Source organism: Sporothrix schenckii (genome assembly GCF_000961545.1).
Source record: "Sporothrix schenckii 1099-18 chromosome Unknown Cont48, whole genome shotgun sequence".
Taxonomy (NCBI): domain Eukaryota; kingdom Fungi; phylum Ascomycota; class Sordariomycetes; order Ophiostomatales; family Ophiostomataceae; genus Sporothrix; species Sporothrix schenckii.
The window spans coordinates 1596179-1623827 of NW_015971149.1; the positions used below are offsets into that span (position 1 = coordinate 1596179).

Consider the following 27649-nt stretch of genomic DNA (forward strand, 5'->3'; position numbering starts at 1 on the left):
CCGAGAAGTCCAATAATCTCAAAAAGCCCAACAAAATGGTTAGGTAATACTACTCATCGCGAGAAGGAGGAAGGAGGAGCCGATTGGGAAGGCGACGCCCAGTTGGATTTGTAAACTGCAAGTGTAACCTCGCATGCCCCAAAAGGGAATGGAAATGTCTCGACGCTGAGGCGGAAAGAGCCTGCCTAGCAGAACTTGGGAGCCAAGACAAGCTTTTTGAGGGGAAGGTGCAAAGGGGGGCTGTGTGTGGCCAGCGATAAGGAAAACGAACATCCAATGTAAGTCTCCTTTCACGGCTTGGAAAGAGCGAACAGACCTATGCAACCTCAGCACCCACTAATTAGAGTTAAAACTCAAAGAGGCTCTCACCCCCCCCCTCCCAAAAAAGCCGGCTTTCAAGGCGGATTCTAGCGTGCAATCGGCGCTTCTTTGCGGCACGTCACAAGCCTGGCCCCTGCCCGAACTGGAATGGGTTCTCGTTTAAGGAAAGAACGACCAACGGCCAACAAATTATCGTTTCTCAGCTTCGCCTTGAGTGCCGGTCGTCACTTCCCGTCAATTCCAAGGCAATGGCTTTTGTACGAGAGTACCACAGCGAGGCAGGGGCGTTGCACGACAGTCGTAAGAAAAGTCCGAAATTGGCACAAAAGCCGGCAAGGCGGATTCGGGGTTATTACTGTACCTTATTTTGAGTGGCGTTCCACCTTTTCCCTTTGAAGTTTTTATTTTCGGGGCACTCCGTCCTAGGAGTGTGAGATTTTGGTCACATTTACTTGGCTTGTGGCCTCTAGGCCAGGCCATCATCTGCCCGTCGGAGAGAACCCGACAATCAGAGACAGATCCTCGCCTGTTTTAGCGCCTCAGCCGCCTATTGCAACATTTGGCGAGCCCACTTCCCGTTTTGTTTCGCTGTATTCTGTATTCTGTAATTCGTATTGGCTCAAGATGGGAAATGTGGGTCCCAGCAGAAAGACAATGCACCGATAAGAGATTTTTCTCTTATCGCAGAAAACCGTCCTCGAGCCTCACGTTGTCGAATGCCTCGCTAGATTCTCTGTCACGACCTTTGCTGCGCGACCGCCCTCCCTCGGCCTCCCACACCACACACGACCACGATGCGTGCGAAACGGTCAAAGCAGTACAAAAAGCTGGTCCAACAATACCAGCTGCACCATGGCTTCCGCGAGCCCTACCAAGTGCTGGGTAAGTCGAGCGTTTGAGCCGTCTCCCTCCACGAAGTGACTTGCTAACTAGCATTTGTAGTCGACGGCGACCTCGTACGCGATGCCGAACGGTTCACAATGGACCTCCAGGCCGGTCTCGAGCGAACACTGCACGGCAAGGTCAAAATCATGATCACCCAGTGCTGCATCCGCCACCTCTACAGCATGCCCAAAGAGCCCGGTATTAACCGCGCCATCGATCTCGCGAAGACGTTTGAGCGCCGCCGCTGCGGCCACCGCCCCGACGACTTTGAAGAGGCGCTCTCGGCACTCGAGTGCTTGACGCACGTCGTCGACAAGGACGGCCGCGGCGAGAACAAGCACCGCTACGTCGTCGCCACGCAGGACCAGAGCGTCCGCCGCTACATGCGCACGGTCTCGGGCGTGCCGCTCATCTACATCAACCGCAGCGTCATGATCATGGAGCCCATGTCGGAGGTGACGGCCCAGGTGGGTGCCAGCGCCGAGCGCGCCAAGTTCCGCAGCGAGCTGCGCAAGTCGGCCGGCGCGAAGCGGAAGCGGGACGATGCGGGCGACGAGGAGGACAACAAAGATGATGACAGCGACGACGGCGACGACGACAAGGATGCCAACGGCGACAAACTACAAAAGGCTGCACAGGCTCCAGGCGAGGAGAAGAAGAAAAAGAAAAAGGCATTTGGCGTCAAGGGACCCAACCCTCTGTCGGTGAAGAAGAAGAAGGAGAAGAAGACGGCAGCCCCCGGCGCAGGCGCAGGAGCGGCGGCCGCCAAACCCAAAACCACAGACGACGGCGCCCCGAAGAAGAAGCGGATACGGAAACACAAGGCACAGCCCGCCGGCGAGGGCAGTGCGCCTGCTGCAGCGGCACAGGCGGCCAGCGACGAGTAGGCCTAATGTCTTGGCAGTTTAGGCTCTTGTAATAGTATACTTGCATTAGAATTTGATACCAGCGAACATCCCATTTATGTGCCAAGCTCCAAAAGCTCCAACTCTGTCCAAGAATAAAACGACGCAAATGTGCAAGTCCATCTACGTCGGGCGCTGGATATGTGGTCACGGGCGACGTTGTGGGTATCATGGGACAGAAGGCGCCTGAAAGCCTTCGTAATCAAAAGGCGGCGGCGTCTAAAGGCGTCACAAAGGCGTGTTAAAGGCGTCGCGAAGGCGTCGAAAAGGTGTGCCTGCACGTCGCGTGCACACCACCGGAAGCACATGGAAGGTTCCGCGGGAAATACGATCGCTACGAGACGCTGTAAGCAAAGTCAGGCAATGAGCCACCACTTTCGGGAACCAATACATTGGGCGCATGCACCTCAAATAGGCAACCACACGGGATGAGATCTACTGAGGTCGTTCTCTCGACTCATATTTAAACCATGAATTGTCCGTCAACTGCCCTGTCCACCTGCATCCGTCACGGGTAACACAACACAACCGTCAAGCCCACAGCGGCTGATCCCCCAGGAACAGGCCGTCGCACTAAGACTTGGATTAAACACCAGTGGACGGACGGTAATACGGCGCGCTACGGGACAGGAAATAACACACGTCTACTTCGATATCCCCCTAAAACCGTCGCTAGCGTGGCAGCCGCTAGGCTCCTCAAAAGCAGTTTTGGTGCATCGGCAGCCAATCGTTGGGCCCAGTTCTGCGCTTTCCTTGCTGACCGCAAGATCGCGACACGAGGAAACTGCAACCCACCCACGCTCTCACCACGACACCACTCTTTCCCTGTGCCTTGTTACTCCTGTCGCTCCGTACCTTCCGTGTGCACCTTGCAGCACGCGCCGTGCAACGTGAGCCTGTCAAGTGCTCCTTCCGTTTTGATTAAATTTCAAAGTCCACGACGTACAAACTCGCACAAACCAGGTGCATGCCGACCGTTCTTTCCTCTTGAAGCTGTTGGTTGGCGGTTGCCCCGCTGTACGCTGCACTGCAATTGCCTGTTCAACGGCCCAGACGTACGTTGTAGTTTTTGCCCACCTGCGCTCCTTCCACCAAACAGAGGGGCCCAGGCCCCTGTCCCTGGCCGTCCTTTGCCCTTTCCTCGCTCGAGCCAATGTGCCTCGACAGCCACTCGGCTTCACCGAAACGACCATAATATCCTCGACATTCCTGGATTTCGAGGCCAGTCCCGGCTTTCTTCACTCTCCACGACACAACACGGCACTGCACGACACATCCTCCCTCTTCTCGTTATTTTCGCCCCGTCTTCCGACCGAACGTCAAAACGTCGGCCTGACCCGAGCTCTGTCAGGCGCCGCCTGGCCCTAGCTTTCCAACATCCCAAAACCGCATTTGTCATTTTGGGAGAGCAAACAACGAGACCAACGGCAGCACAGGCCGGACAATACGCACGGCCGCAAAGACCGCGACGATCGTGGCAACGGAAGACCCCGCAGCTCCTCGTCTGTCTTGTATGGGCAGGGCTATAGCCGGTCGCCGGGGCCGCCTGGGTTGCCGCCGTTGCTAACCGGGCACGAGAACCCGACCATCACAAGCCTCTTCGGCTCCGAGTCCCTCTACCAAGCACCTACTGCTCCACCAAAGATTCCCGGGAGCCTGCCGTGCGGGCAGGCTGCAGACCAAATGGACGGTGAAATGTCCCAGCCAACGCAGCCAGGTAGACGCGGCTCTCCATCTTCTCTTGGGCTAACTGCTTTCGCTCTGTCTCGAATGTTGCATAGAGTACTAACCTTGCAATAGCCACGCAGAATGTCATCGACCCACGCCGGGTAGGCAAGCAGAACTCGGGCTTCACCGACGAGGACATTGCCGACATCGTGTGCCTCCTGTTCCCCTACTCGATCAACGCCCGCAACGAAGCCGCCCGTCTTGCCCGCGAGGGCTCTCCTTTCGTTATCGGCCGTGAAGAGGCCCAGAACGTCGATGTTGACTACGCCTACGAAGACTATGCCGGCAACTTTGGCCTGTCGCCCGCCGGCCCCGGCTACGGCCCCGCCTTTGTCCTGAGACTGTCCGCCAAGGTCAAGGACCCCGTACAGGGCTTCACCTTTGGCCGCAACCCCAGCCGGTGTGATGTCTGCTTCAACAACGACTCCCTGCGACGGCTCAGCAACATCCACTTCCGCATATACATCAACGAGCACGGTGTGCTCATGCTGCAAGACCAGTCCACCAACGGCACCGCAGTCGACGACGTGCTGCTCAAGCACCGCCGCCCCGGCATGTCTAACAAACGCACCCTTAACAGCGGTACCAAGGTCTCCATCCTGCTCCAGAACGACGCCCACGACCTCGAGTTCCTTGTCCGCGTGCCCCGCCGTGAGGGCCAGTACGAGAGTGCGTACCAGCGTAACCTGCACGCCTACCTTGAGCGCCTCGCCATGCTCGCGGACGGCGACGAAAGCATTGGTACGACGCATCCACCACCACAGCCGCAGCGACAGCAAATCATTGGCGCTGGACCGGCCGGCATTGTTAACCTATTTCCAGCTCCTCCCCAGACAGGACCCGCCCGCCGGCCCCCACCACGCTTCGAGCCCGCGTCCACCGAGAGCTTGCCGCGTGAGTGGAACGGCTCCAACAGCTACAACCGTGTCGGCCAGATCGGCAAGGGCGCCTTCGCCACCGTCCACAAGGTGACCTCCAAGTTCGACGGCAAGCCTTACGCCGCCAAGGAGCTCGACAAGCGCCGCTTCGTCAAGAATGGCGTCCTCGACCAGAAGGTGGAAAATGAGATGAAGATTATGCAAAAAATCCAACATGTATGTGCCCGCTTCCTTTGTCCTCTTTTGTCCTCCTTTGCGCCCACGTTGCATGTTTTGTTCTTTTCGTTGTATTCGTATTCGCTGTATTCCTTGTTTTGTTGCACGACCTAACTGCATACTAAGCCCAATGTTGTTCGTTATATCGAGCATTTCGATTTTGACGACCGGCTCTTTATCATCATCATGGAGTACGTGCCCATGGGCGATCTCGGCAGTCTTATCACGAACCGCGGGGCTCTCCCAGAGGCCGCCGTCCGGGAAATGGCCACACAGCTCATTGACGCCTTGGACTACTTGCACCGCAAAAATATCACCCACCGCGATGTGAAGCCCGACAATATTCTGATTGACTCGCTTGCGCCATTCAACGTCAAGCTCACCGATTTTGGACTGTCCAAAATGGTCGACAACGAGCAGACCTTTTTGCAAACCTTTTGTGGCACGCTCCTCTACTGTGCGCCCGAGGTCTACGGCGAGTTTACCGAATTCGACGAGAACGGCATCCGGACCAACCGTCCGCGTAAGAAGACCCGGGCGCCGGGTCAACGGTACGACCACGCCGTCGACATTTGGTCTCTTGGCGGTGTACTCTTCTACTGCCTCACGGGCCGCCCACCATTCCCAGTCAAGCAGGGCACAACCTACATTGAACTTCTGGCATGGATCATGACCCGACCCATTGACGTAGAACCTCTTCGTGCCGTCAACGCCTCGCCGGCATGTATCCATTTCCTCTCGATTATGCTTCGGAATCGGCCCGAAAACCGCGCCACCATCGAAACTCTACAACGGCACCCATGGTTGACCGGGATCGACGACGCGTCGGCCGAGGCACTTGAACAGAGCGCATCGCAGCTCAGTCTTAACGATGGTCACGGCGCTGATCCGTTGCCCGACACGCGTCTGGACGGGGTGGGCGAACTGAGCGACGACGAGATCCTCGACGATGACGACTATGTCGGGGGCGAAAGCCAGGTCCATGACATTCTCGACGGCATGGACGGTGTAATCGGCTCACAAGATGACGGTCATCAGGTAGGCGACGCGGCTACTATCCGCGGCCTGCAGAACCTGAACACACAGCAGCAACAGCAGCAACAACAACAGCAGCGGCTTTTTGGCGAAGTCAACGTTAGCGCCATTGGTAGTTCTGGCGTCATCCCCGAAGACCGCCTGAACCTGCCACTGTCGGACCTGGGAGGCTCCATCCACCAGCCACGGGGCTACTCCCCCGATTCAGCGAACAGCTCTGACCTGGATAATACTTTCTTAACACCGCGGGCCCGCCAGCGACAGCAGGTGCCGTCGCTTCAACCGGGAGATCAATGGTCCCAGCCGAGATCAACGACTCATGGCGGTTCGGGTGGTGGTGGCGCAGGTGGTGGCGCAGGTGGTGGTACTGGCGGTGGTACCGGCGGTGGTACCGGCGGTGCTTCGAATGGAAGTGCCCATGTCCCTGCAGCCCTCTCTCAGTCGAACCATTTCCAGACGAGCCACTCTGTGGACGAGCTGAACAACTTGACCTTTGACGTGGCCTCGCAAAGTCTGGGCGGTGCCGAGTCCATCCTAGGCAACTTGAACATGAAGTCACTCGCCGCATCCAACTTCAAGCACTCCATCACCGACTTTACGGGCAGCAAACGTAAGCCGGCACCGGACACCAGCGATGAATTTGAGAGCAGCGCCGCACGTCCCACGGACAAACAGGACAAACAGGACAAGCCCACCATCAAGCGGCTCAAGTCGGACATCCATATGGAATCCGCGTTTGCGTCGGACCTGAACCTGGTCGCCACGGGCACAAACACGGGCGCCACCAGCGAGCAAGCCTCTGTCCAATCGGACGACGACGACAACGATGTTATCACAGCCGAAGATGTTGCCGTCTATTCCGCTGTGAAGCCGATCAGCTATCCCAAGGGCGGCCGCCAAATCGACATGCCCGTGTCCAAGTCCGTCTATTGGGCTCACAACGACAAGTCCAGCTGGCACTTACAGTACCCCGAAATGACCCAGTTGCAGTTCAATGCCTTTGAAGATGCCGCCGAGGCGCGTGGTGAGGAGTTTCGGCCCGGCCCGGGCCCACTTTGGAACTTGGCCATGAAGCACTTCCCACCTTCGGTCTCTTCGGCTGCCGGCCGTCGATCCGAGTCCGGGTCGGAGCCGCGGTCGCGCTCCCGTTCCACGTCGCACATCTCTGACACGGCCGTTTCCAGTGGCATCGATATCGGCGATGACGCCAACATCGACCAAAAGGAGAACATTATGCCATCGAGCAGCCCAGCCACGGCTGCTGCTCTCCAGCAAGTCATTACGCCGCCCCACGAGCCTTCCGCATCCCCTCAACTCTACCTGCAACCGACGCCACAAGCTCAAATTGTTGTGCCAGTTGTGACCGAGCAAATCCCGCCCGTAGCACGACTCACATCCACGGCCGCATCCGTCGTCTCCAACATCTCCGTACCCATCACGGAATCGATCACCACCTGGGGCCGCCATCCGGACAACACACAGGTGTTTCTGCCAGTCAATGAATTGAAGGTGCCCAAATATGCCTTCAAGATACTACTCTGGCGGAGCGACGCCAACGGCGGTGCCGGGTCCGAACCGTGGACGGACTTGCGGCCATGGGAACGGCGGGACGATGCGGGCGAGGTGGCGCTAGACGCGACCGGCGAGATTGCCAGCCGATACCACTTTTACATCTCCACCAAGGCCCGCCAGGGCATCATGGTCAATGGCACCCCCATCAACTCGTCTGACCCACGCAACATGCAGAGCGCATCACGAAACTGGACCCGTCTATACGATGGCGACTTCGTCGTCGTCTGGTACATCATGGTCGATCCGAACACTGCCTCTGCCGCCAAACCGCTGCGCACAGAACTGCTCTTCCGCTGCAACTGGGGCGGCTCTGCCAAGCCGCGTGCGTCTCTTGTACCGGCGTCCCTAGCGGCCGTCAGTCTTGTGGACGAGCCCACCAGCCAACGCCTCGATAAAGCCTGCTCGCGCGCCGAGCAGTATGTGGCCCACCGCGAGCAGCACCGGCGCCGTCTTGTGGAAGCCGATCGTGATATGGCTGAACGTGTGGCGCGTATCGACCAGGAGCGCCTCCGGTCGGCCGAGTTTGAGCAGCGGCGTGCCGAAATTCTAGCTGCTTGGGGAAACATTGGTGGTAGCAGCAGCAGTGGCAGTGGCTTGCAAATCCGCGTGCGACGGCCCCGCCTCGCCGCGTCGCCCGTCAGCGCACCGACGGTGCTCGTGTCGACATCGAGTAACTTGACGAACAACACCAACGGCAGCGATGGTGACCGGTCCAATAACAGGAAGGACATCAGTGGCAGCAGCAGCGTTACGCCCACACCGTCAGCCACCGCGTCCCAGACGCCCAGAGGACGACTGGCCAGGCAGTAGTCGGTTACCGTCGTTTGACCTCACGTTTTGAAGTTATCTAAAGATACGGTTCGTTGGTGTTTTGTTTTCTTGTTTGTTCTTCTTTGCAAAAAATACAAAAATTGGTCGGCACATGGTCAGCGTCTCAGGGAAGGATGGGAAAGTAGGATTTCGCACAGGGGTGGGTAGCAAAAGGTCTTTTTTTTGGTTGCATTTATTGTGTGATTGTTGGTTTCGTGTTGGTTTCTTTGGCTGTTGCATTCATAAGCCGGGCATCTTCCAGTCGAGAGCGTTTGGCGACATTTGAACATGTTTATCCTATTTAGTTGTTCTATGTAGTAAAAGGGTTCTTTTACGTTTGCAGTGCACATGTTTGGGTTAATATCGTATTTTAGTATTATTAAAAAAACATTACACGGCTAGTTTTGTGTTCATTTAAAAAAAAAATCTGCTCGCATTTATTTTATTTTATTTTATTTTATTTTATTTTATTTTATTTTATTTTATTTTATTTTATTTTATTTTATTTTATTTTATTTTATTTTATTTTATTTTATTTTATTTTATTTTATTTTATTTTATTTTTTGACAAAATCGAAATCGAAATCGCCAGGCAAATTACAATATCAAAAAACTCCATCACTTGCATTGTTCACAATCATCTAAACAAATTTTTTTTGGAGGGTATGATAAAAAAAGCATAGCATTGCCACCGTAGCAACCCACTCTATGTATGCAATTCTATCATGCGACAGACTAAGAAAAAAAAAAAAAAAAAAAAAAACAAGGAAAACAAGGAAAATAAGATAAATGAACAAAGTCGCCTGGAAATAATCATAAAGAATATGCAGGTCAGTTTTTTGCAGGAAAAGAATCAGTCGTCCATCCCTGTGACAAGCGGCAATGGACAAAACCCACAGGACATAAAAAACAAGCTGTGCCCTGAATACCAAAAGTTGGCTAAACCATGGCTGACAAAAGAAAACCAAATACAGAGTACATGTGTAGAGAAATAGACGCCAAAGAAAGGTAAATAAAAATGAGAGTAAATAGCATGTAGGGGGTTGTTGCAAGACAGTTCCCTCTAAGAAGGTTCTTGCCCGACAGTTAAGGACCCGGTGTTCTGGACCGCGGCGTACCGACAAACCCGGCCGGGCTCTGCGCGTTCTGGCCCTGTGCGTGTTGGCTTTGCGAAAAGTAGCCCTGTTGCTGCCGAGGATGCTGCTGGATCTGCGGCGGGGTCATTGGCCAGCCGCCCGGTATGCCGCCTTGGGCATACCCTTGCTGGGGCACATAGGTGTTGGTTTGGGCGGTGGCCATCTGCTGCGGCGACAACCGGGGTTGCGGCGGGCCGTGACCCGGCGGAAGCTGGTAGCCGCCGTATCCACTGGCAGCGCCTTGAGGGCTAGGCGTGCCGTACATTTGGGCGTACTGCTGCTGCTGCTGTTGTTGTTGCTGCTGCTGCTGCTGCTGGAGCTGCTGCTGGAGGTAGTACTGTTGGTGCGCCACCTGCTGCTGCTGGAACTGCAGCTGCTGGCGTTGGTTGATTGCGTATTGCACAGCCTGGGAGCTGACACCCTCCTTCATCTGCTGCTTTTCACGCTCGCGAGCGGCAATGGCGCCGACAAGTCCAGGACCACCAGCAGGCTGCTGGCTGTTGCGGGAGTTGCCTACGACATTGATCAGAGGTGCGCCTGTCATGCGGGCCAGATGTTCTTGTTCGCGGGCCGACAAGTGGGCTCCGACATCCATGGAGCTGTCGCGTGCATGGCTGCCAAGAGCCGTCATGGCGCCTTGTGAGCTGGGTCGCTGCTGCTGCTGGTACGGGGGGTTCGGTACGGCGCTGGTAAGCATGTCGAAGCTGGAGGTCCGTCGCATGGCCGGTGGCGGCGTATTCTTCCGCAAGTTGAGCAGCGAGTTGTTTGACGGGTTTCTCTGGTGCAGCGGGTATGGGGGGTTCGAGCTTTGGGCGGCCTGGGCGCGCTGAAGCACAAACTGCTCCGGGGTCATAGAACTGGCACGTCCATCACCATTGGCATTAGCAGTCGTGCCAACCATGGCGCTGCCGGGCTGCCAGGCAACACTGCGGCGGCGGAGGGTGTCATCCGATTCCTGGCGATAATGGCTGGTTTCGGAGGGACGCGACTTGTGGCCCTGGGCCTGCCCCGGGCTCTTGCGGAGTTTGGCTGGACCGGACATAGCTGCATTCGTTCCGGGAGAGGGTGAAAACGAATTCGACGGCTGGTTCGTCGAGTTACCGGCACCCAGCGGAGTCGGTGTCTTGTTGCGTGGGATGTTGGCAGAGGCATAATTGTAGGTGGGACCGAAGTTGACTTCAGGGATGTCGAGGGCTTCGTGGGGGGGCGGAGTTGGTGGAGCGGCCTCGCCGACTGTGCGCAGGACGCCGGCACGGGGGCGATCCACGGATTCCCGTGTCCGCACAGACTCGTGGGTACTGGCATAGTCAGGCGTGGTCGTCGACGACGCGTCATCGTAGCGGCTGCTGGCTTCACTGCGCTTGGTATCTTGGCGGACGACCTGACGAGTGGGCAACTCGTTGGCATCGGTGGAGATGTTGTCGGCGAGCTGGACCTTGGCAAGAGCTGCTTCATCGATATAGTAATCCTGCAGGCTTCCTGCGCTTGAAATGGCCGACTGCGGCTCGGAAGCTGCCGACGCCTTATACCTCTGCACGGTGTCAGCTTTCGAAGGAACGGGTTTCCTTATGATAGAGGGGGACGTTTTAATCGGCGATAACGCAGGAGCCCCAGGAATGGAAGCTCGACTGGCATTCGGCGGAGGCGTCCGCAGCCGCTCGGGTTGTGGCCCGGAGGAAGAGGCAGTAGCCTCTTGAGATGCTTGGGATACTTGGGGTTGGGAGGGAAGGGAGTTTGGAGAGGGGTTGGGAGGGTTAGGACCTTGAGCTAGAAGCACCTGGCGGCCAGATTCGGCGCCGTGCATGTGAGTTGGCAAGTGGTCAGCGTGCGGTGGCACTTGAGGCTGAGGACCACCAATCGGCTTGGAACCCGAACCTGCGGGTTGGGAAAGGGGCTCATTTGTGCCATCAAATGCTGGAGTAAGGATGTTCTGTGCTTGGTTGAGAGGGGACTTCGAATAGGAGGTCGGGTGCGCTGCATTGCTGGAAGGAACCTGGCCTTGACCCCATTGGCCTTGTGAATAGTTGGGGCTGGGCTGGCCTAATGACGGGCCGGATACGGAGGACGGCAGCTTGGTACCAGGCTGGCCACCAACGGCCCGGCTCGTACCGCTGCCCTGGCTGACGGGCCTGTGCTCTTGGTTGTCGGGCATGGGCCAGGACTCGTTGGATACGGCACTCGCCTTGACGATGTGCGCTAGGGTTGAGCTGGACAGACGACTGTTGGCTCTGCGCAGCTCGGCCGAGTGGAACGGCGTAGCTGCCGGACGAGACGAGGGCAGGTGTTGCGCGGCCGGCGGTGTGAAGACAGGCTCGGGGGTCTGGAGGTTCCGCTGCATGTCGCCGAGGTCGCGCGGAGGCGTCACGTTACGAGACGAGGAGACATCGTCCTCGGAGCTAACGCGCTCCGGGGTCGTGGCCAGTTCATTGACGTAGCCACGGCCGTGCGGTGTGGGTGAGGCGCCGGACGGGTAGTAGCCGCCAGCACCGCCAGCACCACCGGGCCCGCCGCTGGTGATGGTCGGGTCATAAAACGCTGCCGGCTGACCGCCATACGGGCGTTGGCTGTTGTCCGCCGGTGCACCCCCGCCCATGTCCGAGTTGTTGCGCGCATGGGCAATAGTCGCTGCCTGCGCCATGGACGAGGGGATTCGCTGGCGCTCTGAAGCGGGAGGTGCGGAATCGGTGCGGTTGCTCGAGCTCTGTGCAAACGCGGCCGTCCGGCCCGGTCGTAGAGAGTCGCCTTCGTCGGCAAAGTTAACTCGGGCGCGCGGGGCCGGGGCGCCGCGCTCGTCCAGCACACCGGCGCTGTTGCTCATGGGAAGGGCAGCGGCACCAGGTCCGAAGCTGAGGCGCTTGCTGCTACGGTTCGATGTGCGCTCGCTCTCAAAGCCACTACTGGCGCTCTCGTCCATGGCAGCCAGGCGCCTAGCGGTCAGGTCCTTGAGGCGTTTGCGCCACTCCCGCTCGGTCCAGGCACCACTGCCGTCGGTCAAAACGAGGGTAGAAACGTCCATAACCTCCAAGTAGCCGTAGCGGCGGTGCTTAGGCATGGCAAACATGAGCGATCGAGAGTCCAGAGTGCTGGCCACGAGGCGCTGTGGGCGACCGTACAAGCAGAACGTATCCCAGATGGGGAAGAGAGCGCGTAGCAGCATTTCGAAGCCACTAACCATGGGCCGCACCTCGGGCATCATGAACACAAAGCCTTCCGTCGTCGAGACCGGATCCGAGTGAATGGTGATGGTGCCTTCAAGCTTGATGAGAGAGGAGGCGTCGATGAGGGCCTTGGACTGCGGGTAGATTGCATAGGCGGAGTAGGCGTTGGAGACGGTGGCAATGGGCTTGGCCTTCTTTTGCTTCTTGCCCTCGACGCGTTTGTCATAGAACTTGATGTCGCCCTTGAGTTGCGGCGCGTGCGAGCGATCGTAGACGGAGCGTTTTTTCATTTCCTTTTGCAGTTTCAGGACTTCCTTCTCGTCCGGGGGCGAGATGACGCACCAGCACCGACGCCAAGGGACACCGGCTCCGAAGCGCACACGCACCCACTCTTCAGTGGTGAGTTTGGAACGGCTCATGATCAGGTTGATGTTGTTGAGCAACTTGCCCTTGCCAGCGATAAGGGCACCGGTGTAGGCCTCCTGCAGAGTCGAGTGTTCGAACATGGCGAGGCGGATGCCCGAGGTCCATTGGATCATGGAGTGGTGGGAGTTGAAGTGGAAGAGGTAGCGGTTGCGGCCGGCTGTAGAGACGCTAAGAACATGTTGCAGGGGCTGCTCGTTTGGCGATCGTGTCGGGAGGGAGTCAATCTGGACAAAACGGTTAGTTTAACGTTACAACTCGCGTCACCTGCGTCACCGTCGTAGCCGAGTGGCTGAAGGGTGTATGACGTACCACTTTGATTGCGGCGTCTGTCAAATTAATGAATTTTGGTAACACCTCGCCGTCTTCGCCTGCCGTGTCAAGTTCGGCGGCGTCCCATAGAGACAGCACGGTGCCGACGAGTTGAGCGAAGCATTCGGTCCAGTTTCTATCCGGGTTCGGGCGGCCCTCTAAAGAAGCAGGTGTTAGTTGGTACTTGAAACACAGGGTTTATACGTTTTTCTGTTCTTTTTTCTTTTTTCTTTTTTTCTTTTTTTCTTTCTTGAGGAGGTTGTCGTACGAGAGTTTTGGTCGTCCAACTTGAGAAAATAGCCCTCCTGGTACAGCTTGTTGGCATGGCTATTGAGGAGCGTAAAGACGGGCTGCAGCTCGGGGATTGTGTCGTTGGTATCCATGACGTGCGGCTGGTAGGTCTGGATCATAGACAAGGGTCGCGATGAGCTCCGTTGACGACCGGGGCCTGGCGTAAATTGTGAGTCGTTGCCTAGTGCGCCAAGGCCATCCTCTCCGCCGCGGGTCGGAGACGTGGGTAATGTGACGTCGGGGAACGGCTCTGTTGGTGCGGCGGGTTGGTTCTGAGGTGGTGTCAGTGTCTGCTCGGGCTTTCGCGAGTTGAAAGCGCTGCTAATGTTCGTGAAGGTGTCGACGTTGTTTGTTGAGGGAGGCGATGGTGTCCGAGAGTCTCTGTTGCCGCCTCCAGACAGCTGGGACATAAACGAGAGAACTGGGCGAGAGAGTTAATATGGGGACGAGGGAAAATGGGAAACAGTTGTGATGAGACGTTGAAAAGAGGAAATGGGGCGAAACGAAAGAAAGCGAAACAGAGAGGTTGACAGAAATAAGGGATGCGAAGGAAATGCGGTTGTAAAAAGGGTCTCAGAAAATGAGTGACGAATTTGGGGCTAAGAGGCACCAGGCAAGGTGAAGAGAGTACTGGAGGGTGTCCAAGTACAAGTACTGTGTTCGTAGGACCAGCCGAGAAATGAGAAAAGACACGGAAAAGTCCCTTAAGGCCATAAAGGAACAAGTGATGCATTAGAGAACGAACCAAAGGTCACCCCGCAAAAGCCAGAAATAGACCGAGCAACGCAATGACGGCCTGCAAGGCAATGGTTGGCTGAACCGGTTTGAAAAGTGGCTTGTTCGAGCAGGTAAAACGGTTGGAGGAGAAAGGCCGAACATGGGCGACGCGCATGATTTTGGGCATTTCTTTTTTCTCTTTCTCCATTTGGGCTCTTGTTCATTCGTCTCTTCGTGCAGCAGTCTAACGTTATGGCCACATACGCACAGCACATCGAATTGGTCTTTCCGTGGAGAGGCGATGATGCAACCAGTGGATCGACCATGGGACATCTAGTTCGGCGATCTAGACGGCTCCAACCCGATTTGGACAATTTTGGGAGTCTCTGGGTGCCTCTGCATGTGCCTGGCACATTTGGGGGCATTTTGGCGGGACAAGGGCAGTTAGACTGGAAGAGGGGCCAATGACAGCCAAGGCAGGCCAATGTGACAGCGCCACGGCGTCGGACGACAAAAACCCCCAAGTTGACAACTTTGCCAAAAGCTGGAAATATGGAATGAGGACGTGGAAGAGGGAGGAGGGCTGTGGGAAGGATTGAAACTGTACGGAGGGCTAGGAAGAGGCAAAATAGGCGGCGGAATGGGCAGCATAAAGGCGACAGAGTAATATGCTGCGCCGAAAACCATAGCAATAACCACCATAAGAACGCAAATAGCAGGGCACGAGAAATGTATAGCATAGTGAAAACACGTACCGCGATTCCGGCCCATCTTGGCCTATAGGACCTCGAAGGGTCTTTCGCAATGACCCGGCGTGGGTGTGTCGTGGTTCTTGGTTCAGTCAAAGTAGTGTGGCTGGTCGAGAATTGTCTTGTTTATGCGACCGCTGGGCACGCAGGCCGTCAGACGTGCGACGTGGGAAGACCGACAGGGCAGGAGGAGGGAACAAGGCCGTTTTGTTGCTTCCCTGGGATTTTGGTTTTCTCTAGCTCTGCGTTGCTGCTGCTGATCGATCAATCGGTCGTGGCGAAAGCTGAGACGTGCGACAGGGGTTCGGTGAGGTCGTTAAGACGAGGGGCTACCGGCGAGATTCTCAAAGAAAGCTGAAACGTCGTGAGAAGAGGGAATCGAAAAGAAGAAAAGAGGAAGAAAATACAAAATAGAGGGCTCAAACAAGATTAAAAAAAGAGGCGGGAAGACGATATGGGCAAAATGTGTCCGAATAAACTACCTGCCAAAGCTACCAGACCGCCTGCAGCAAAGCGACACAATGCGGTTGAGGTGTGGAAAGGTGGCAAGGGTTTTTGTTCTGAATCGGGCTGGGAGAAGAAGCTAACGAAAGAGGCTTTCCTCTTCTCGCCTCTAGTGACGACAAGCTCTCCAATGCTCCAATGCACGCCGATAGCAGGGGAAGCAGCAACAAGCGACAGGACACACCGGAAGGCCAGGAAAAAGGGTGTCGAGGAGATGCGAGGGTAAAACGAAGCCAGGTTGAAAAGAGAATAAAGAAGGAAAGGAACGGATATGAAAGGCGATGTGCAGGAGCGAAAACGAGAGCAAGAAAGGAACGGTAGGGAAAACGGCAAGGTACAGCGGAATGGCTGACGTAGTCGACGAGCAAAAAGACTGGGTGTCTGACGCGCGCGTAAGTAGAGATACGTACCTGTTATGGAGTACGCGGAACGTACATGGTACAATTGTTGTACCCTTTTTGGTGTCTTGTGGAAAAACCGGACGTGAGGCAATGACAGGTGGAACAACGGGCGAGGCAGAGCACGACCTCCTTGCTTTATTTTGTCACGGGAGTTGTTTGTTGGTCGTTTCGAGCAAAGATTCTTTTTGTGTTTGTTGGTATCGGGGGAAAAGGGGGAGGAAAAAAGAAGAAATGGGCCAGGTGGACGGCAATGGCTGAATAGATATTCGTACTTTGGAGGCCGAGGTCTTCACAATGTAAAAGGGGCGTGAGGGAAGAGAGGCTGTTCGTGCTTTCCTTCTTTGTTAGTTTTGTTTGTGTGTTTCTTGTTCTCGTCTGTCTGAAGCTGGGTTTGGAAGGCTGGGCAGGCTGGGCAAAACAAGCTCGGGTTTCGGGGAAGGAAGCTGTGCCGACTTTGATTGAACCGGGAAGGCGCAACGCAGGAAACACAGAAAACACAAATGCACTGCGCTCATACGTAAACAGAGCGGACAATGCGGACGGCGCATTCGTCGGCGACACCGCCTCTTTAGCTCTCACTGTGCTCCGTACAAAGTCTTGGAAATTTGCATTTCGTAAAGGGAGAACGACTGTGCTACGCAATACTCACAAAACGATCGTCGCCAAATACAAGAGCGGCAGCTGGCCAGGGCCGATCGTCGTTGGTTAACGCAAAGGAGCTGTCGTAAAGCTTTTTGCGGCCGCTATTGTTCCGTTTCCTTTGTCAGACTGGGGCGCAAATCGCACTTGGGGGCGTCACAGGCTTTGTCAAGAACGCAAAGTGGCCCTCGCATTGTCATGAGGTCGCGGAGATGAATAAGGGGAGAGCCCGGGCGGGAAGCAACCGTAGGAGAGAGAGGGAGGCCACCGAGATAACAAAGGAAATTGGTGGAGGAAAGAGGGACGGGCTGACCAGGGCCGACGCACCGAGTGGAATGCGCAGCGTGGAAAGCGCGGAAGGAGACGGAGAAATGCGACCAAATAGGCGAGTGCCAAAGCAAGTTGTAACTAATGAGCTGGTGAAGAGACCGGTGACGACCAGACGAAATTAACGTGCACAGAAGTACGGTAAATCGAGAACAGAGGCGAAAGACGTCAAAAGCCAAAAAAGGGACGAGGAACAGACGGGGGGAAAGTGGCAACCAGCTTGGTTTTATTCAGGAGCTCCGTGCCGTCCGTGGACGAGTCTTGCCCACGACTCCCGTATTGCACTTCCGTGTTGTGATGGAATCGACTCTTTCCTTGCTTTCCCGGGGGGACGAAACTGGCGCGCCGGGTTAGGGGGCAAAACGCCAAGCGGATAGATCGGATAGCTCGTTATTTGTTCGGTGAAGTGCAGTACAAATCTTCACAGTGTTTGGAGCTGCAAAATTTGTCTGATGGTGTCTGATTCAGGGTGCGTTTGTTTGGCTTGGCATTCGTGTCGTCGTCTTCTGCTTCTTTTCAGCGAGGGGCCAAACGACTGTAACACACGATACGAGGCCAAACCGCTACATAACTTACCGTGTGTTTCGTCGTTTCGTATATCTCAACGGCCATTGCACATTACCATCTGAAGGTCTATGGTGCCAACCGTCTGTCTGAGTCTGTCTCGTTCCTTCTCTAATTACACGTGCATGGTGCTAGAGACCTGTTCTAGTTTTCTCTCTACAAGAATCTGAGACTAATTTGGCAAGCGTCGCAGTCGTGACGCACGCCACTGATTTTTGGGTAAGATACGACTTTGAGACCGGAGTAGAAGTGACGCAGTGGTTGGGCGGAAGCGGGCATTACTTTTTAGCGCCGCGTGGGATAGATTATCACTAACTGTTGGCTGGCAAGATGAAAATGGCAGGAGAGATCTCGAATTAGCGTCTGCTGAAGAAGGCGCTATTGAAGAGAGCAGAATTGAATTCACAGGCAAGCGAGAGCTCCGAGCTCTGACAGGTGCTGTTATTCTATGATGTCGATCCGGTGCAGGCCGTGGCCGCCAGCGACGTAATAATACGCGGTATGCTGGGCTCTGTGGCCGCCTAGCGAGAATGTGGCCAAGATCGGCATTGATGGATTTGACGGGCTTCGGTGAGTTTATGGGTGGCCATCCACACTGAAAAGACAGGACCCGGCACTGGTCGATCGCGAGGCAAGCGAGTTTAGCTGTCTATTTTATTTTTAGAGGCAGAGCCGAGAACGCGGTGACTGTTGGACGCAAAAGACGCTGATCTCATAGGGCTATCCAAAGGTGACATTACTGCTCTGTACGGAGTATGCCGCATTTACAATACGCCGCAGCGTCAATTGACAGCGCCCGACGAAAGATGCATTCTACGGTAGCATTGGACAACAAAGAAAGACACGTAAGATACGCAAAACACACACAGCCTGTGACGTATGCGTCGACAGGAGGGAAACGCAGGAACAGAGGCCGTGCTGCCAGATGTGAGCAAACGTCAGCCAATCAGTCTGGAAGGATGTTGCCCTGATGGCGCATTGCCGGCCTGTCGTTTGAGTATGCTTCAACATGCCCCAAAACAATAGGCGTGTGCTTACGGAGTATTGCGTCTTTCGTATTGTTGGTGCGACGTCCTTTTGCCGCCCGGTTCCACTGCCCTGACCATAATGTCGCTGCCTGCTGGACACGACTGAACTCCGCCCTGGGGCTGTAAAGCCGTCCGAAATACGAGGGGACGCGTCTCGACAGAGGTGAGCCCACCACTGTCCTTAGCCATTTGAAATATTGAAGAGGCTGGAGAAAAGACGCCAATATCGACGTCGAACGGTGCAAAAACCGGCGCAAAAGGGAGTGCGACTGTAACGTTGGGCTCAGCCAGGACAGACATGCAGATGGGAACGTGGGCTCAGCGCTCGTGTCCTGGGACCTGCCGCTGTGGCTACGGCAAGCTTTCTTGATGTCACCGTCACGGATACATTCATAAATGAGTAGAAGGAATGGACCGTTAACGATTGCACATAAAGGACACGACAAGACGGGAGGGAGCAACGAAATACGCCGTATACGAACTTGGCAGGAACGGAACCTCTAACGTGCTCAGTACGAAATATGACTTTTCCTCCTTCTCCCACCACTCCCTCGCACTCCTTGCTTGACTTGAACCGTACTTCCTTCGTACTCCAAACTCTGTCGGGCACCGGCATCTCGTCCGCAAATGGTAAAGTTCGCGATTGACGGTGAAAGACGACCGTATCCACCGACCATCCCTATCTCTGCAGTGTTGCCGGTTGCTATCCAGTCTGCTGGGGCAGAGAGACAAACAAAAGAGGCCTCAGTGAGACTTGGCATGCATAAAGGCGTGTTGCATGGGAACGTCTAGTGAGAAACCTGAACGTGCGCCAAATACGGAAACAGAAAATGGCGGGAAGACGATGAGGCGACGAAATAAAGTAATAAACTGCTCACTGGTGTGCCGTATATAGTGCGTAAGTCGCGTTCTTCTCTGCCGAACAAGCACACTAACGCGAACCCAACTGCGCATATTTCCGCCCTCGTCCACATGGACGATACCCTATTCAGACGATGGAAACGGAGTTGCATTCCCGTCTTGCGACCGCGCAGGCCAGCAGCCGTGAGACGATATCATCGGACCTTTTCTCAAAGTAGCAATTGGGTCGCGCTATGAAGAAACGAGCCACACCCACAACGACACCACTACTTCGTACATCACCACATCACCACATCACCACAAGACTAGAGCGTCATGATGTGGCTTTGCCTTGTTTTGGTGACTACCATTTCCTCCCTGAGTTGAATGCACATCTGTGTGCCCGAAAATGCGCAGCAGATGCAGGCGTGCAAACAAGCACTAATAATACTCAAAGGCCTAGGCGGGATGGCCCGCTATATGCAGCGCTATTGGGCGTGAGGGGCGGCGTCATACCGTCTGATCCGGCCCCTAATATCAAGACCAAAATAAGAGTCAAATACGAGCGCCAAGGCGTGCCAGTTCGTAATGAGAGACCCAAAAGAAATGACGAGCGTCTTTGATAGGCGAACCAAACGACGTAAATAGACTTTGGGTGATGGACTGGTTTGACATGACATCTGACAGGCACGGAGAGTCAATACGGAGATGCTCCTTCTCTTGTTTTATGTTGCATTCTCTCTCTGCTGGTCGGATATTCTGGATATACGTTGTAGAGTGGCGCGTCAATCCTCCTCAGTACGCGTACCCAAGCAATCCTTACGCCCGAGTTTGACTCTCCGGCAGGCCCGAGACCCAGTAAGGTGAAAGGCAGGCTACTCGCCGATGAGGCTACCCCGAGTAACTCGCCTGTATGTGTATCCATATGCTCTTTGTCCTCTCCACAATATCAGAAACACATTATTCCCTTCGTGAGCCCTTGTTCTCGTTGTCCACAAAGCTGTCGCGTCGAGGCTTGTCCCATACCGGGAACCTCCCTCACTGCGAATTACGTCATCCACAACGAAATACCTTTGTTCCTGTTTGTGCAACGGGCGATCAGCAGTTGTCATCAGAGTAACTGTTGACCAGTCGAACCAGCCAAGGAGACAACCGCCCACTGTAAGTGAACAGGCGGAACCGGGTCCCCACGTAATCCCCTCGCCGTAGCGTCTTGGGCCGGTCTTGGGGTTCGGATGAAGAGGAAGGCGACGAGAAACGGTAGGAAGGCAAAACACGAGAGGGCCTTTTAGAGAGGGACACAGTGCCTGTATGCCGTTTTATTTTACAAGATATGTCTTACATCAAACTGGGGGACGCTCTTGTGAAGGGTCATGGTTCAACCTCTGCCGGGTGGCGCCGAAATTGCAACTTTTGCCCTTTTGCTTGCCTTGTCCATACAAGGACACCAGTAATATCATGATCCGTCTCGTGTTGTAAGAGGCGGTTCCATTCCGCGCAAGCAGAGGACTACCATTGAACTGCAGATTGGTATCTCGTACGAGCAGATGCTCGTCGGATCAATGGCAGGGCTGAAGAGAAATGTGCCACTGGGAATTCGGCTGACCAGTTTCTCAGCCTCGTCAAGAACCGGCGGGACATCATACTGTACATAATCTCCTTGTGCCTCTTCAAGATTCTGGTGTCAAGTCTCTTGTAAATGTTTTATAGCAAAGTTTATTTTTATTTTATTAATTTATAATTTTATTTTTATCAACCAACATATTTTGTGCCTTTTTACGTCAACACATCAACTGCCACAATCTATACTTGTTTATTCAATAGTACGAATGGAATGCGACAGGAAATTGTCTTGAAAATCCTGCCCTAGGTGGTCACTTTCACCCCCGTAGGAGCTTTCCGGACTCTGTTTAGTCACATTGTCCGAGACTCGCCGTGCACGATGCAGATGTCGGCGAGCCGGACAACTTCCACTGGATAACTTCCACCGTTTGCGGCGAGCAGTGATCTTGCAGTCAGAGAGCCATTGAGCTGCATGTTGCACCACCTCCTCACAATTCAGATTCCGAATTGAACAAATAAAATAAAAATAACTGGCGCCGCTATGAAAGTAGAAAGTTGCGTATCGAAATATGGCCAATTTTACAGTACGGATTCAAGTGCACAATGGTCTGTGTAATTACCGTGTTAGTCGCTAATTGATAGCGACCGCCCCATTGCTTTAGCGCATTTGTGTGCCCCATTTCTCCTTTGTTCACGACGTCGACTCAGCGCAAGAACTACCTGTTGAGAAATGTACACCGAAGGAGCGATGTAGAGATAGCTTTACTCAAGGCAAGTGCAAAGTGCCACTTGAAAGTATTCCCATCGTTCTTTCTCTGTATACGGACATCATTGATCGCCCCTTCTGTTTCCCGGGGGAGATATTGGCAATTTTGAAACGTGCCTCCTTCCTGTTTCTGTTCTTTGACACCTGCCCTCCACTCCCACTCTTGCCCGTTTAGTGTGGGGCGAAACGTTCCCACCTTTCGAAACCCCTTTCTTCTGCGACCCCTTGACGGCTACGACGCACGACTACCCTTTTTTTCTGCCACCACCACCTTGACATCACGGCTCGATCGCAGTCCAAGCTCCGACCGGGCCAAGCCCACTGACGAAACAAAATCCGCCAGCAGTTTGACGCACTCTCCCTCTCCCGTGTCTATTTGCTGGTGCCTGAGTCTCCTGTCTTGCCCCGAGCTGCTTGCGTGCGCCATCCCGTGACATCCTCGTCCCTTTCTCTGCGGGCGCAAACCAACAACGACACTGCTGTCTTGATTCTTTGTTTTCTTTCAGACCCGCGGCGTGCAGCGTTGCCATCCCTTCTCCCGACCCAGAGCATGCTTGGCCATCCTTTGGCGGGACGAACGACAGGCTGGTCACGTTTGACTTTGCACGCATAAGACGAACACGCGCTCTCCTCTCTCACCGTTTCCCCTCCCTTTCTTCCCATCCCTGCACCGCCTGCCGCCCGCCTCCTTCGACATTGACATACACACCTCCTCTCCAAGGCCGGCCCCAAGGCGGTGTACGGAGAAAACGGCGCGAACTCTACCTTGCAATAGAGGATAGAAAAAGAAGAAGACAAAACGACAATGGCGGCGGGAGACGACCCGGCCGCCGGTGACAGCCGCGAGGTCACAGAGGTGCCGCCGACGTCAGCCACCCCGAACGAGCCGGCCGAATCGAGTCTACCTTCCCCTACCAAACCAAAATTGGACGAAGCCAATGGGGCCGAGATCGCCGCGAGGGCCGCCAGCTCCACAACGAGCCTCGACCAACCTCCGCACAAGGAACGGCCTGTTTCCCGCGACGAGTCCCCAGCCCAAAAGCTCGAAAAGGTCCTGAAGAAGCAGCGTGCCGCCGAGAATCGGTCTACACCATCTCGGTCGCGGTCACGATCCCTCAAGGAGCCGAAGGCTGCCAAACCGGCAGTGCAGCCGAATACCACAACGCCTGCCACGACGGCCGCCGCCGCGACTGGCGACTTTGACGACTTTGGCCTGCCCATCCGCAAGGCCGAGGCTATCCAATACAACACGCCGGAGCCCGAGGAAGAGAAGCCACGACAACGCGCCTGGAGCTTCCGGAGGCGGAGCACGAGTCGGTCCGACGCAGACGGCACACCCAATGACCACAGCCGCGCAAGCTCACGGGCGTCGAGCGGCTCACGGCGGCGATGGTCGCTGCGCATTGGCGTCGAGAGCCCCGTCGACGGCGCCAACAAGGCCACAGCCGAGCGGGGTACGGCGGCTGATGGGTATACGAATACCACTACGAATACGACTGACACCATCGAAGAAGAACCGCGGACGCCGAGACCACCCAAGGCCAACGACAACGTCGACACCGAGGTGGTGCCCCACGCCAGCACCGACAGTCAACCCCAACCGAAGCCTTCGCAGGGTAGCAGCAACTTTGCGGCAGTCCATGCGCGCGAAACTAGCATTGCCAGCAGCGCTGGCAACACCATGTCCGAGTTCTCCCACCAGAAGCTCACGACGGAAAAGACCGAAGAGAAGGAAGAGGAAGACGAGGGCTGGCAAACCATGCCGGCTTTTGCGCCCTACGATATGTACGACGACGACAACCGCCTGATTGCCAAGGAGCACGTCGAGACCGAGGCTGACAGCTATGGATACTCTGGGCTCGGCGGTGCCGGCAAGGGCTACACGCGCGTGCTGGTCGACGACGACGCCGAGAGCGCCACCAGCATGGACGATAATACGAATTACCTCTTCAAGACGGGCGCGGGTACCAGCATGATGGAGGACGAGGAGGAGCAGCGCGACACGGTGGCGCAGATGGAGGCCACCAAAGACCTGCTGACCGAGGGCCAGCGCATTGCCTACGTGGGCATCACGCGCCTGCACCTGTACAACATGATCAAAGAGCTCGAGGATGCTGCACCTACGACGTCGAAGCGCATCCGCAAAGAGCTGTCCGTTGCGGTCGAGTCGATGCGCATGTGGTCCCAAAAGATGATGATCCGCCTGTATGCGCACATGGACATTTCTCTGGCGGAGCAGGTCATGATTGAGCAGCTCAGCGAGCACGGCGTGCAACCCAAAGACTTGACGCCAGCGCTGATGGCCAATGCGCGCGTCAAGAACCCCATGGCTCACAAGGAGGGTGCCACTTCTGACGCGCCCGTGCCGCCCCGGTCGCCGCACACGCCCCAGGGTCCTGCGCCAATCCCTTCGCCTCGCATTGTCGAAGAGGTCAACGAAGACGCAGCTCCCTCCGAGCCTAGTGCAAAGGCCAAAGAAGCGCAGGACGGTGCCAGCGAGGACAGCAACAACGACGACGAGCACGACGACGAAGAGGCCGCCGAGCCGCCGCCGCCCTACAAGGAGATTGAGGGCGAGGCGCTGCCCGATGTGCGCACACCTTCACAGCTGCCGACAACGGCCAAGATTGACATTGACCTGCGGTGGACCGTTCTGTGCGATCTGTTCCTCGTGCTGATTGCCGACTCGATTTACGATGCACGGTCGCGCGTGCTGCTGGAGCGCGTCGGGGAGAGCATCGAGATCCCCTGGATCGACATCTGCAAATTTGAGCGCAAGGTCACCGAGGCGCTGGAGATGCAGCAGCAGGCCGAAAAGGAAAACTGGGACGAAAAGGACCACATGGAAGAGCGCCGTAAGCTGGCGCTCCGCCGTCGCTACGTCATGATGGGCCTCGCCACGGTCGGTGGCGGTCTGGTCATTGGCCTGTCGGCCGGCCTGCTGGCGCCCGTCATCGGCGCCGGTCTGGCGGCTGGCTTCACCACGATCGGTGTCACCGGCACGAGCAGCTTCCTGGCTGGCGCTGGCGGTGCTGCTATCATCACGTCATCCGCGGCCGCGTCCGGCAGTGTCATTGGCGTGCGCGCTGCGAACCGGCGCACGGGCGCCGTCAAGACGTTTGAGTACCGGCCGCTGCACAACAACAAGCGGGTCAACCTGATTGTGACGGTGTCCGGCTGGATGACGGGAAAAGTCGACGACGTGCGGCTGCCGTACAGCACCATTGACCCGGTCATGGGCGACATTTACTCGGTGCTGTGGGAGCCCGAGATGCTGACCAGCATGGGTGACACGATCAACATTTTGGCCACCGAGGCCCTGACGCAAGGCCTGCAGCAGCTGCTCGGCAGCACCATTCTCGTGTCGCTGATGGCCGCGCTGCAGCTGCCTGTGGTCTTGACCAAGCTGTCGTACCTCATCGACAACCCCTGGGCCGTGTCGCTGGACCGTGCCACCATGGCCGGCCTGATTCTGGCCGACTCGCTGATCGACCGCAACCTGGGTACGCGGCCGATCACGCTCGTGGGCTACTCGCTGGGCTCGCGCGTCATCTTTTCGTGTCTGCAGGAGCTGGCGCGCAAGGGCGCCTACGGCCTGGTGCAGAACGTCTTCATGTTCGGCTCGCCCGTGGTCGTCAAGCGGGACGAGTACATGCGCGCCCGCTCGGTCGTGGCGGGCCGCCTTGTCAATGGCTACAACCGCAACGACTGGATCCTGGGGTACCTGTTCCGCCTGACCAACGGCGGCATCCGGCGCGTGGGCGGCCTGAACGCGGTCGAGAACATCCCGGGCATGGAGAACATGGACGTGACCGAGTTTGTGGTGGGCCACATGGACTACCGCACGGCGATGCCGCGGCTGCTGCGCGAGTGCGGCTGGCTTGTGGAGAGCGACGAGTTTACGGAGATTGAAGATCCGGACCCGGAAAACCACGGCGAGCGGCAGCGCGAGCTGATCAACGAGATCGAGGAGGCGCGCAAGGAGCTCGAAAAGGAGGGCAAAGCCTCCAAGAAGGGCGGCGCGTTCAGTTTCTTTAGCCGCAAGAAGAAGGGCGAGAAACAAGAGTGGGAGATTTACGAGGACCTGGCCAAGCAGCGCGCCACGGGCGCCGGTGCGGGTGCGGCGGCCTCCCTGGCGGCCGTGGGCGGCCGGACCGAGGACGCCGAGGGCAACAACCACGGCATTCTGTTTGACGTGGACGCGATCCGGGCCGAGCTGGCCAAAGAGCACAACGGCGGCGACGTGGATCTGCAGTTGGAGCAGCTGCAGGTGCGTGAGCTCGAGTCGACTCTGCCGCCCATGAAGCTCGACTACTCGCCGGCGCCGAGCCCTGCGCTCACGCCACCAGCGCCTGCCACGACGCCCAAGGGGCTCGCCAAGAACGCGCCTCACTTGCAAAGCAACAACCGCCGTGTTACGGACACGGCGGTCGCCTACCGCGCCTCGCACGATGTCCGCGAGTCGTCGTCCTCGTCGCGCCGCTCGTCCACGACGCCGACCTCGGCCGAGTACCGCCACTCAGACGAGCGGACGCCGACGGCGCTGGGCCGGCAAATGTCGCTGCCGCCACGCGACGAAGCGGCGGCGGCGTCGCCCTCGTACAGCTCGTACAACCCGTATAGTCGGACCGGGGCTGTGTCCCCGCACGTTGTGGACCACGGCAACGACGGCATCTCCATGACGTTCGACTATGCCTACGACGACGAGCCGGCACCGCCGCGGTCGGCGAGTGCCACGGGTGGCACGGGCACGACGGGCGCCTCGGCATCGCCTCTCACACCACCGACGCCGTTCTCACCAGCCGGCCCGCCGCCACCACCACCGCCCAAGGACCCAGCGTACAAGAACACGCCGTCACCACCGGCCAGGGCCGCCGGGCCGTCGTCGAGTGGGCTTGCCGTTGGTGCGGCCGCTGGCGCTGCAGCGGCCGCTGCGGTTGCCGTGACGTCGCCATCGGTGCCGGCCATCACTCTGACGGATCCGTGGAGTCAGGGTGCCGACGACGACGACGACGATTTTGGCAAGGAGCAGGAGATTTCCATGACATTTGCATAGCAGGAGTGATATTTTTAACCGGGTGTAATTTTGCGTTTGTTTTATGCGCCACTACTACATATTTCTATTCGTCATACAGACCAGACACGCATTATACATATAATATCATACCCTTCCCAAGTTCACAAATGAAAGGGCCAAGTATGGTACAGAGGGTCAAAAGAGAGGCTGGTGTCAGTTGTGGAGAATAGTATTCGTGGAGACAATTACGCGGGCTTAGGGCTCTTTACAGACGCATGCTCGCTCACCGTGGGTCAATAGACGTATTTATAGTACGACTTCCTCTTTATCACGTCGAGTAAATTCGGTCGTCAGCTTTCTGACAGGTATCTCCAGTGTCTCACCAAACGATAGCTCCAGTGGTGAAGAGAATATGGAGTATTTATGGGATATTTTGTCTAGCGGTCTTACCCCGTTGGTCCTCAGTGTGTACCTCTCCGTATAATGTATACCAAATGGTACATATGAACGACATATCAATACATTCGTTGTACGCGTTACAGCGCTGACAGGTGGCAGCACCCTGGTCGGCCAAAGCAGGTTCTGGGAGATCTCACCGTCGTCTCAGCCACGACGACAACAAGACACTTGAGCCACGCTGGTCGCACCAAGTGAGTCTCGAGCCAGAGAACCACAAGGACAGAAATCGTACGTTGCCAGCAAGGGAGAACAATGGGCAAGGCGGGATAAGTGGTGATAAGTGTCAGGCAGGATCACAAATAGACGTCGACGTGTAAAAGGAGAGCCGCCTTGAGATATCAAAAATTGTCAAGAAAGTGGTCGACAGGTTGTCTGTCATCGGCATGAAATACCCGCCAACAGTGC

At 56.2% G+C, this 27649-nt stretch overlaps 6 protein-coding genes across 6 annotated transcripts; 4 read left to right on the top strand and 2 right to left on the bottom strand.

Annotated features, from left to right (window-relative positions):
- Positions 1-1115: 1115 nt before the first annotated feature.
- On the top strand, positions 1116-2093 carry SPSK_00860 (U3 small nucleolar RNA-associated protein 23; the record flags this gene model as incomplete). The annotated part of the gene is made up of 2 exons (XM_016727806.1): positions 1116-1203; positions 1264-2093. The coding sequence occupies 2 exons, from the start codon at positions 1116-1118 to the stop codon at positions 2091-2093; spliced, it is 918 nt and encodes a 305-aa protein (XP_016584355.1).
- Positions 2094-3794: 1701 nt separating this feature from the next.
- Positions 3795-8350, top strand: SPSK_00659 (serine/threonineeeee-protein kinase-like protein; the record flags this gene model as incomplete). Its single annotated transcript, XM_016727609.1, has 3 exons — positions 3795-3828; positions 3912-4933; positions 5060-8350. The coding sequence occupies 3 exons, from the start codon at positions 3795-3797 to the stop codon at positions 8348-8350; spliced, it is 4347 nt and encodes a 1448-aa protein (XP_016584356.1).
- Positions 8351-9436: 1086 nt separating this feature from the next.
- Positions 9437-14080, bottom strand: SPSK_00658 (CCR4-NOT transcriptional complex subunit CAF120; the record flags this gene model as incomplete). The annotated part of the gene is made up of 3 exons (XM_016727608.1): positions 9437-13294; positions 13380-13537; positions 13648-14080. The coding sequence occupies 3 exons, from the start codon at positions 14078-14080 to the stop codon at positions 9437-9439; spliced, it is 4449 nt and encodes a 1482-aa protein (XP_016584357.1).
- Positions 14081-15599: 1519 nt separating this feature from the next.
- Positions 15600-15866, top strand: SPSK_00952 (uncharacterized protein; the record flags this gene model as incomplete). The annotated part of the gene is made up of 1 exon (XM_016727893.1): positions 15600-15866. One exon carries the CDS (start codon positions 15600-15602, stop codon positions 15864-15866), a length of 267 nt encoding a protein of 88 aa, XP_016584358.1.
- A 2739-nt stretch (positions 15867-18605) lies between these two features.
- SPSK_00948 (uncharacterized protein) lies at positions 18606-18899 on the bottom strand (the record flags this gene model as incomplete). Its single annotated transcript, XM_016727889.1, has 1 exon — positions 18606-18899. One exon carries the CDS (start codon positions 18897-18899, stop codon positions 18606-18608), a length of 294 nt encoding a protein of 97 aa, XP_016584359.1.
- A 3674-nt stretch (positions 18900-22573) lies between these two features.
- On the top strand, positions 22574-26824 carry SPSK_00664 (uncharacterized protein; the record flags this gene model as incomplete). The annotated part of the gene is made up of 1 exon (XM_016727614.1): positions 22574-26824. One exon carries the CDS (start codon positions 22574-22576, stop codon positions 26822-26824), a length of 4251 nt encoding a protein of 1416 aa, XP_016584360.1.
- Positions 26825-27649: the final 825 nt, after the last annotated feature.